At 37.6% G+C, this 11,603-nt stretch overlaps 1 protein-coding gene across 1 annotated transcript in view; it reads right to left on the reverse strand.

The window, feature by feature from the left end:
* The window catches only part of SPEF2 (sperm flagellar 2), a 222,718-nt gene that overhangs the window by 36,634 nt on the left and 174,481 nt on the right, over positions 1-11,603 (reverse strand). Inside the window, exons 22-23 of the mRNA XM_027846244.1 lie at positions 7,492-7,646; positions 2,575-2,758 (exon numbers count right to left, since the gene is read on the reverse strand). Of these exons, the coding sequence (XP_027702045.1) occupies positions 2,575-2,758; positions 7,492-7,646 (339 nt within the window). The remainder of the gene's footprint in view (positions 1-2,574; positions 2,759-7,491; positions 7,647-11,603) is intronic.

Below are 11,603 nucleotides of genomic sequence, written 5' to 3' on the forward strand. Positions count from 1 at the left end.
GGGGGGGGAGGGGAGATAGCGTGGGGGGGAAGGGAGGTGGAAGGGGCTGGTGGGAAGGTATAGGTGGCAGGGGTTTGGGGGAAGAGGGAGGTGGTGGGGAAGGGGAGGTTGTAGGGGGCAAGGAAAGGGGGAGGTGGCAGGGGCTGAGGAGAATGGAAGGTGGCAGGGGGCTTGGGGTAGGGAGGGAATGGGGTTGGGGAGGAGGGGAGGTGGCAGGGGGCTTGGGGGGAGAGGGAGGTGGCAGGGGGTGGGGGGGAGGGGGAGGGGGGGGGGACAGGGGGGGGGGTAGGGAGAGGAGGGTATGGTCATTAGACACCTGTGCTGTGCTCCCTTTTTACTCAAATGAGACAGACCTTTCCTGCAGTCCTAAGTTATCTTGGGCTGGAAAATTGTTTCACCCTGTCCTTTTGTGGATCCTGTCACTCCAGAATTCATTTTGAGGCATGATTTAAAGTTGTTTCGAGGGAAATTGGCAATTTCCTGCCTTCTCTCTGCCATCTTGGCTCCACTTCCCCAAGTGTTGAATTATCATGACTTGAACAGCACTGATTCTAAAAGATCCTGTGTTCCCTGTGGCAATTAACTAAAATTAAGTTAACCTCTTTTGGAGCAGGAAATGTCTCTTTTTACTACCTCCAGTGATCAATGCTTCCACTGGCTCTCCTTTAAGATCAAATGAGTTGGTAAAGTGACTTCCCACAAGTCTTATAGCTAGTACACAAACCCAGGTCTTCTGTCCAAAACCCCAATGCTTTTTTCTACCTAAAGCATATGATGATCATATCATTGAACATTCCCTTCTGTTATCCCTAGCATGATTCTAATGGTGATTATGATGAAGATAGTAATAACAAAAAATCACAGGAAATTTTTTTATAATCACTTTAAATGAACAGTTTTCAACCTGGGTTAGTTTCACATATTTTTCCCCTGAGAGAGATTTAATATAACTAATAGAATTCAATGCACATATCCTTATGATTTGACTCTATGAGGAATAATTCATGAAGTTAGCCAAGAACCTCTTCATTACAAGGCATATAAAAGGGAGGAATGATAAAGGAAAGGAAGGTCCCTCATCTCTGTTCTTTGTTGTCCTTATCCTTAATGTCATCAAACATTGGTTGGATGACACCTGAGTGGGTTTAAGTCTTGGGAAGACAATGAGGTACAAGATATAGTCTCAGACCTTCAGGGATTTATAGTCTAATTGGGGAGGCAGATCATATACATATAAAGCTAGAAAACACTACAAAATATCTAAGTGCCAAGTGAATGTCAGAGTGAATATATGACAACGATATCCAGAGGAGGAAGAAGTCATGGAGGCCTGGGGTGGTTCGAGATTTCTGGAAGAAACAGAACTTGGGCTATGTCTGAAGGAAGGGTGAGATTTAGATGATCTGAGAGGAGGAGGTCAATTGATTCCAAGATGGGAGAGCTGTGATAGACAGAAGGACTTAGGTGGTTATGTGCTTGACAAGTTTGGGGAGCAATAAAATTTTTTTTTGTTTGGCAAGAGCTGAAGATTTGGGTTTGAAAGCAGTAGGGGCTAAGGATGAAGGAGTTAAAGGCTAGGTTGCTAAAGACCTTGAATCTTCAAGGGGAGTGGTGTGTGTCAAGCAGGGAACAGTAATGGATAATGAGGTCTTATAATCATGAAGACCTGGGTTCAAAATCTGTCTTAGGCATGTGTGACCCTGGATAAATCATTTAATCTTTCTTAATCTCAGTTTCCTCATCTGTGAAATGGAAATAATAGCACCTATTAAGCAGATTGTTTTGAGGATAAACTAATAAAGTGTTTTACAAACTCTTTCTCTCTCTCTCTGTCTCTCTCTCTGTCTCTCTCTCATTCTCTCTCTCTCCCTGTCTCCTTCCACACACACACACACACACACACACATATATGAAAATATACACATATACACACATACATCCACAAACAATATGTGTACATAGACACACTCATACACATGCATATACATATGTGTATATATGTATATATGCATATTACCTATATGTGTACATGTATAAATATGTATGTATATATACATATACACACATGCACGCATGCATATACATACACATATATCTTAACTGTTGTTATTATTCTGGCAATAGTATGCAGGAAGGATTAAAAAACAGAAAGATTGAAGATAAGAGACCAGTTAGGAGGCCATCTTCTCCATAAGTGAGGTGACGAGGACCTGAAGTGGAAGGCATTGATTGCCAGGTTAAGAGATTTGGACCTTATCTTGTAAGCAGAAGGGAGCTATTGAAAATCTCTCTAATTCTCATCCCACCTATAGAACAATGCAAAGAGATCCCTGGGGGTTCTTTTCTAGGAAGAGGGAACTTCAGTTGAGGAGAAACGTCATCTAGCATTTCTTAATCGAAGGTGACAGGTGCCCACCTCTTCCTTCCCCCACCCCATATTTGTTTCTCCTTACTTGCTTTCCCTCTTTTACTTTGGGAAAGCTAGTTCTCTGAGGGCAAAGAGCCTTAAAAAACCTTTTCTACTTTGAACACGTGCTCTAAGTGATTATCAAAAAAAAAGGCCACAGAACTTACCATGTGGTTTACTGATGAATTCGCACTCTGCCACACATTCATAACTGTCTTCTCGTCTGCTTCAAACTTGAGTTCGATGGCCTCTATGCAGTAATCAGTCCTGCCTCTTTTCAGGGATACTTTACTTTTGGGCTTGTTTATTATTCCATCAGGAGAGGGAACTCTCCGGGGAACTACAGGGATTCTTGGTCAATAAAAAAGAAGATTGCTTAGCTTTGATTCTAAACTTCCATTTTCATGACTAGATGTTCTTGTGACTTTAGCTACCATACTTTAACTTTTTTCTTTTTTGAGTCTGAGTCTTCCTATTTCACCCAGACTGAAAGTACAGATGCTACTCACAGGTTGACTCCAATACTGATCAGTTTTGATATGCTTCATTTTTCTTACTTGGGCCGGTTCACCCCTCCTTAGGTCGCCTGCTGGTCCTTCACTCTGAGGGTTTGCCGTATTGGAAGCTGGACTAAGTGTGGACACCTAATTGATTGGCTTTATTCCTGACATAGCTTAGAATGCCTAAACTCAGGGGATGCTCCAGTCTCAGCTTGTTCAGCAGCAGAGATTAAAGGCACATGTTTTAACCTCGATTCAAAAAAAAAAAATCCTGGGAGAAGAATTCTTTAAGTGGCAAGATGTGCACAAAAGGCTAAAGACATATTTTCTAGGCTAATCACATTAATGCCAGTAAACAAAATTAACCTAATCAATATTTCAAAGAAGCAATAGGAGCTTTTATCAAGTATGGTTTCTGTGAGGAAAAACTTCATGCATTTTAGAAATTTTATCAGTGTAGACAGATAGGAGACAATCTTGTTTAGAAACTGGGTCAATGTATCACTGAATGTACTTAGGACACTCTATCAGAGAAGAGGAAATCAAGGGGCTGAGAAAGAGAGAGGCTTGGATATGGAAGGCAATGTACAAAGAAAAGAATTTGGTATAAATCCACTCATGGAAAGAAAGCAAATTAAGAAAAGTAAAATGTAAGTTTTGGATAATGTTCAATCCATCCACCCCGGTTACAATCCAGAAGGTCAATTCAGTCAAGGCCAAAGAAAAGATGTTGAGTCAACTGTTGACTATTGGTTCAATTCAACATAAAACTATTGAATAATTTCTGTGGTGATGGAGGGGAGTGGTAATGCTACTAAATTAAGATTAATTGAAATAATATATAATAAAGCCAGTAATTTGGCTTTCAAAGATGTTTTTATATTTAGATTTGCCTAGTGGAGAAGATTTCTGGACTAGAAATCAGGAGCAATGGGTTCAAGACTGGTTCTGGTACCAACTAGGTATAAGGCCATATGCAAATGGCTTTACCTTTTTGGGTCTCAGTTTTTTCAACTATAAAATAAGAGGATATGGGAAAATGATATCTAAATTCCCTTCTAACCCTGCCATTTTGTGATTATGAGGTTGATACATAGTAAATTTCTTTTCATTCATTCTTTCATATAGTTCTCTTTGTTATCTTGAGAAGTAATAACATATTGAACCAAATCATGAAGCCATCATGGAAAGGTCTGACTAAAGGGAAGGTGGAAGAACTCTCCAGCATTCTCATTCTGCCTGACTTTCTAGTCAGAAATGGTAATGGATTGTGTCATTTTTGTTTATACTTATATGAGTGTCTCAAAGCTGGCCTCTGGATGAGCTTGGTGGTTCAAATCTTCCTTAAAAGGGAAATAACTGTTTGGGTCTCTATAACTGTTCAGAGATGAAGCTGAACTAAAAGTATCCCTACTTAGAAAAAAGTCGAGACGAATCTAGGCCATCTATACAGGCCTTCTCGCTGTTCTCGCTCCATCTCCCATCAGCCTGCCTTTGCCCTGTCTGGACCACTCTGCCTCCTGGCTTTCCAGGCTTCCTCTGCGCTGCCACTTAAGCCTCACCTTCTGCAGAAGGGCTCCTGTGGTCCCTGCTATTGCTAGTGCCTTCCCTCAGAGATAACCTTCCATTTGTACTATACATACACACACATATATATGTATATATAGATGTATAGATATATATCTTATTTGTACATGATTGTCTACATGCTGTCTCTCCCCCCCCCCCATTAGAATATAAGCTACTTGGAGGCAGTGATTGCTTTTGCTTTTCTTTGTATCCTAAGCACTCAGCCCAGTGCCTGACACATAGTGAACGCTTGTTGGCTGACTATTGCCTCTATGGCAATGTAAACTCATCAATGATTACTTTTGGTGTAGTATTATATCCCCTTCTTCCTCTTCTTCCTCTAGCTGAGGAACTCTGAAAAAAGAGACATGAGGCAGGACATTTTGTGTTTCTCCTTTTCCTCCTCTAAATCATGGGAATTATATTACATAAAATTCTGAGGTTATCCTTTGATAGATTAAAAATTAATACCCGATATTAATATATTACTTTTGAATGCCATTTAATTCCCCCCTTTTCTCTCACTTAATTTCCATAGTTAAATATTTTCTCTTGATCAATTTAATGGTTTTCACATTTCAATCTGTTATTTATAAATAATAATTAATAGAATATGCATGTATAATAGAATTAACATATTATATAATAACACTAATATGATCTGTTATATAATAAAACTAATATAATTCTACGGTATTTATATGGTAATTTAATGACTTTTGAAGAATTCCACATAAATTATCTCATCAGATCCTCCCAACCCTGTGAAATAAGTGATATTATTCTCCTCTCTTTACCAATAGGGAAACTGAGGCCAAGAGATGTTAAGTGATTTGCCCCTTGATCACTTGGTTTATTAGCATTTTTTTCTTTTTGCTGTTTTAATAATTTATTTTTAGTTTTCAACATTCACTTCCATGAGATTTTGAGTTTTAAATTTTCTCCCCATCTTTCCTCTCCCTGCCCCTAAGATGGTGTGCAATCTGATATAGACTCTACTTATACACTCATATTAAGCATATTTTCCCATTAGTCATGATGTAAAGAACAATTAGAGCTAATGGGAGGAACCATGAAAATGAAGCAATAAAACAAAACCACAAAGGAAAAGGAAAGCAAATGATATGCTTCCGTCTGCATTCAGACTCCATAGTTCTTTCTCTGGATGTGAGTAGCATTTTCCATCATGAGACTTTTGGAGGTGTCTTAGATTCTTTCATTGCTGAGAAGAGCCAAGTCTATCAAAGTCAGTCATCACACAATGTGGCTGTTACAGTGTAATAACGTTCTTCTGGTTCTGCTCATTTCACTCAGCATCAGTTCATATAAGTCTTTCCAGATTTTTCTGAAGTCCTTGGGCTATTATTTCTTATAGCACAATAGTATTCCATTACATTAATATTCCACAACTTTGTTCAGCCATTCCCCAATTGATGGGCATCCCCTCAATTACCAATTCTTTGCCAGCACAATAAGAGCTGCTATAAATATTTTTGTACATTTGGGTCCTTTTCCCGTTTTTATGATCTCTTTGAGATACAGACCTAGAAGTGGTATTGCTGGGTCAAAGGGTATGCACATTTTTATAGCTCTTTGGGCATAGTTCCAAATTGCTCTCTAAAATGGTTGGATCATTTCATAACTCCACCCACAATGCATTAGTGTTTCAATTTTCCCACATCTTCTCCAACATTTATCATTGTCCTGTTTTGTCATGTTAACCAATCTGATAGGTGTGATGTGGTACCTCTTATTAATAACATGTTGGGTTTTTTTCTTTCCTGTTTACCTTTTTATGCCTCTCTTGAGCCTTGCATTTGAAGGCCAAATTTTCTGTTAAGCTCTGGTTTTTTCATCAGGAAGGTTTGGAAGTCCCCTATTTTGTTGACTGTCCATCCCTTTCCTGAAAGATTATGCTCAGTTTCACTGGGTGGTTGATCCTTGATTGTATTCCAAGCTCCTTTGCCTTATGGAATATTGTATTCCATACCCTCCAGTCTTTTAATCTAGAAGCTGCATCATCCTGACTGTGGTTCCATGATATTTAAATTGTTTCTTTCTGGCTGCAGAAAGCAGTATTTTTTGCCTGCAGTATTTTCTCTTTGATCTGGTAATTTTGGAATTTGGCTACAATATTCCTTGGCATTTTCAAGTTGAGATCTCTTTCAGGAGGTAATAAGTAGATTCTCTCGATGACTAATTTATCCTCTGGTTCTAGGACCTCAGGGCAGTTTTCTTTGATAATTTCCTAAAGGATGTTGTGCAGGCTCTTTTTTTCATCATGGTTTTCAGGTAGACAAATAATTTTTAAATTGGTTCTTCTGGATCTATTTTCCAGGTCAGTTGTTTTACCAATGAGGTATTTTATGTTTTCTTCTATTTTTTTCATTCTTCTGTTTCTGTTTGACTGATTCTTGCTCTCCTCGGGAGACATCTTGGCTCCCAGAAGCGGAACCAGTTTATTAGTATTTGAGGCAGGATTTGAACCTAGATTTTCCTGACTGCTAAGTCCTGTGCTCTATATACTTGTTGCCTCTTAAATTTTCCTTCATAATCATTTTAATTTTTTTCTCAGTGTTTTGGAGTCTTTTCATGTTTTTGGGGAAGTGAAATAAGTTGGTCTATAAAAGTCAAGTATTTACAAGCTGTTTGATATTTTTTTAGCTTTAAATATTGTTCCCCCTCCACATATATCATTTGCTTACTAGAGCTAGTAAGGCTGTAAGAGGCCTAATAGAATCCATCCAATAGCCTCTTACCAGATCCATTAACCCATTCAGACTAAATACATATACAACACACTTAGTATTTCTAATCCCATTTCCTTACCTATAAAATCAGGATAATAATGCCTATTGTTTTCACTAAAATGTAGAGCTCATACAGATAATAATTTATAATAAGACTGGAATTTGTCATAAAGGAATATATAAAAGTAATATATATATACATATATATAAAATTAATATAAAAATACCCAGTTTAAAAAACTACATTAAAACCCCATAATCTTACTTGGAATAGACTTCAGGAACATCATCATCTTCAAGATTTATCAGGGGGACTCGAGTGCTTCCACATCTAGTAATTTCCAAGGGGATTTTGCCTTCTATTCCCCTATAGTAATCTTGAAGAAGTCTCTTTGTGTCTTGGAAACGGTTAATTTCCACCTTCAAAAGCAAACATGAAGGTTAACATATTAAGAAAGAATGAGGCAACTACATTCTTTTTTTCCCCCATCACCATATACATTGTGACAAGTCTTCTAGAAGTCAGGAAACAATGTGTATCTAACTTACAGGGTATAAAGTAAGCAACCAACTTTGTAATCTCTGGCCCTGATGAAACATATTTCCTCATAAAAAAGGAACATTCCTGCTAAGTTTTTGAAATTGAATAAAAGGGCAGTATTTGAACTATGTGGAGCTGTGTGGATTATTTCTAACATTTTGGAGTCTTCCTAGGTCCCTCAATCAAGTATTCAATTAACATTTATTGAATACTGTACTAGGCATTGATTCACACATCCCTAAATATTGTTCATGAGAAGCCAGGATATGGGGCCACTGGCTAGGTAGCTTCCTTCATGTGCAAAGCTTCATGAAGCAGCACCTGCCCATTCACTGATAGCACATAGTTTAAGAGCCAGAAATGGAATACTGGTTATGGTCTTCATGAATAACCAGGACCAGTACTGAAAACAGACCATACCTGGGATGGAACTATTGGGCAGGACCAAAAGACAAGGATCCAAAAGACACTGTGACTACCTACATTTGTGGGTGACTTGAGGTTTATGTTCTCTGTCCATGGTAACGAGTATAAAGCGTTGTGTAATATGAATGTCAGTGATGTAGATGATTTCATTGGTTTAAGACAAAACTGTTCCCCATGTTCCCTAGGGAAGAAGACTCATTCTATATGTGCTAGGAATTTCTGGTCTTTTGGTGTCTGGTCCTATATTAGCACAGTCACTGGCCAATCAGCATATCTATGAACAGTCTTGGTTCATAGACTCATGTTGGAGTCAGAAATCTCATTGATTGTATTGAGAACAGGTTTAAGTAGAATGGAGAAATAATTAGACCTAGAAGGTACTTTGGGGGATCTAATGAAGTATGTCTATATCTAATGTAGATCTATAGCTATATCACCTCTCTCTGTCTCTCTGCCTCTCTCCTTCTCTCCCTCCCTCCTCCTCTATATAGATCTAAAGATGGATAAGTGGATAAATGGATAGATTGATTGATAGATAGGTAAGTAGATAAATGTACTTTGGTAGTGCCCTCAAGGAGCATGCATTCTTGTTGGAGAGAGAGGACATATACATAAAAAAGATAACTAAAAGTTCGTTGTTCCACATGCTCCCCTTGAGCTTAAGCAGTATTGTAAGATAGGGAGAATGATACTCTCACCACTGGCACCACACTCATGCTGAAGATTACTCAGAAAGAGACTTTGGCAGATATGTCTCAAGAGATAAAGAGAAGTTGATGGCATGTGGAGTAGAATCACTACAGAATCAGCTACAAGTTTAGCTGCTGAGTTCTCCCTAGGCTGCCTGAGTCTTAATGTAGTACAGAATTGCAAGGGCACGTCAGTACTACATAACACTGTAACTTCAGTGTGATGTGAGGCAGAATCCCTTTGACCACGATGTACATTTCCAATGTATCTCTACACTAGTCCTCAAACTACAAATCATGGCGGATAATATTTCAAATATTTGCTTTTCTATATATGCAATATGTAGGATTTATTCTATTTCCTTATGAAATTTTAGTGCTAAAGGGACCCATCATTTTATAAAGAAACTAAAGCAACAAGGGATAAGATGATTTGTCTGAGATCACATGAGGATTAGAATGCAGATCTCCTGACTCCCAGTTCAAAGATCTTTTCAAGCGCACTTCCTTGGTGCTTAAATTTATTACTTCAATTCTAAAAAATTGAAGCTACCACCCCTATTGAAATTATCTTCAGAAAAACACAATCCATGAAATTATGCCAATAAAATCCTATAATTTATAGTCAACTACTAAGAACCAGTATGTATTGTTACAAATGATGATGAGTTTTCTGAAGGACAAAGACAATCATATCTTCATTGAAACTTAGTTGAAGTGAACCAAAGGACATCTAAATGTCTACTCTTGTACTAAAAGAGGCACATTTTCAGAATTAGCAATCTATAGTTTATTATATCACAGTGAAAAGAGAGATTATGAAAATTCTACTAAGGTTTTTGTGTGACATGGAAAAGATCATGTTATATGATCTTTTCTTGGAAGATATTAAAAAAGTTTCAGCTTAGACCCCACATAATCGGAGCTTTTGTAGCAACATAACATAAATCAAGGAAGAAATAAATTTAGTTGCTTTATGCTTATAGGTTTATAGGCACATAGATTGAGTGTTGGAAGGGTCCCTGTTCGCATTTAGTCTAATTCTTTCATTTTGCAGATAGGGAAACTGAGGCCCAGGGAGGTTAAGTGATTCACACAAAGTCATGAAGATAGTAACAATTATCAGAGGTGGGATAATGTGGATTTAAATTAAAGTGACCATTCACATGTTTATTTTAATATTAGAAGGTATTTTAGGTGGCTTCTTTGGATTTAAAATCATAAACGTATAAACCTCACCTCTTCTACTTGAAAATAACATTTGCAAAATGATTGGGAAAAGTAAGATTGAGCATTTTTCTATTTCCTTTCAGAGAAAGTCAGTAGAGGGTTTTTTTAAAGGTTTTCCTTTGCCTACTAATCTCAAAATTTAGCAACAAACATTTGCACCTGTCATGCTTTGATTTATTAGACCAACAGAAGCTGAGTCTCCAACTGACAAAACTGTACCCTCCTGGGAACATGCAAAAAACCACATTCACAATAAGTCAGATGAAAATCGTTTTCTGTGAAAAGTGTCTGGGACAAATTAGTTATTGACAAGTAACCAAGAATAATACTTTTCAGGATAAAAGAAATCATTTGGAAGTTATAAAATCTCCAGCAAGAAATTGGAAATTTTTTCCATTTTTTTGCTGTTTATTTATTTGTTCATTCATTCATTCATTCATTTTTGACTGAGCTTGCTAATGACCCAAAGAACATAGTGAAATCTTTTTATAATATTGGTGTTGGGTGATAAATCTACTTCCTACCTTAGAGGGGTAACCTTGCTATATCGTTTTCCCCTTATTACAAAGAAAATAATATTGTTACATCAAGTTTTTTCTCCCTGTCACTGCAGTTATATTTCAGGAATACTTGCGGTATGTCTCAAGCTCTATTATAAGAAGAATCTTAGAAGTCCAAATTTTCACCCAATGCAGGAATCCTTTCAACCACATCCCTTACAAATGTTTATCCAATTTCTGCCTGGGCAATTTCATTGTCAGAGAGCTCACTACCTGGTTAGCATTTTGCTATTTTGTTCAAGAGAGCTTTTAGAAAGTTCTGCTTGTGTTGAGCTAAAACCTTACCTTCTCAGACAAAATAATAGTGGCTAATATGGACCTGCTGTCTAAGATAAGTAAGGAGAGAGTCAAGATAGCATTAAGCTGTCCCGATGAGTTCAAGTCAATAGGCTCAGATGAACTACATCTTAGGGTACTGAAAGAACTCCTTTGAAGTTCACTCTATCCAAATTAATACCCAATTCAGTTAATGGAAGTTATTATGTGCCAATCCCCAAAACATTCTCTCTCTTTTCTTAGTGATCTTAGTTCCTGGCATGAAGTCTCACTGTGCCTAAATTCCTGCTCTCATATTAGGGGGCTTGAACATACATGCTGATGTTCCCTCAAATACTCCTCATTCTTCTCTCTACTCAATTCCTTTGACCTCTTCTCCAACTCAGTTACAAAAATGTTCTACTACCATGATCAAGAACTCAGAAATTCCTTTATCTATTAATTATCTATCATTCATGCTCCCCCTATGCTTTCCTCTTTCTAAATCTCTTATATTTGCTGTTTTGTCTATTAGAATATGAACTCTGAGAGCAGAGATTGTCATCCTTTTGTTGTATCCCAAGTACTTAGCACATGACTTTACCTACAGTAAGCACTTAATAAATGTTCATCCATCCATCCATCCATCCATCCATCCATCCATCCATCCATCCAT

Source organism: Vombatus ursinus, unplaced genomic scaffold (assembly GCF_900497805.2).
Source record: "Vombatus ursinus unplaced genomic scaffold, bare-nosed wombat genome assembly UNPS02015106.1, whole genome shotgun sequence".
In the NCBI taxonomy this organism is placed as follows: domain Eukaryota; kingdom Metazoa; phylum Chordata; class Mammalia; order Diprotodontia; family Vombatidae; genus Vombatus; species Vombatus ursinus.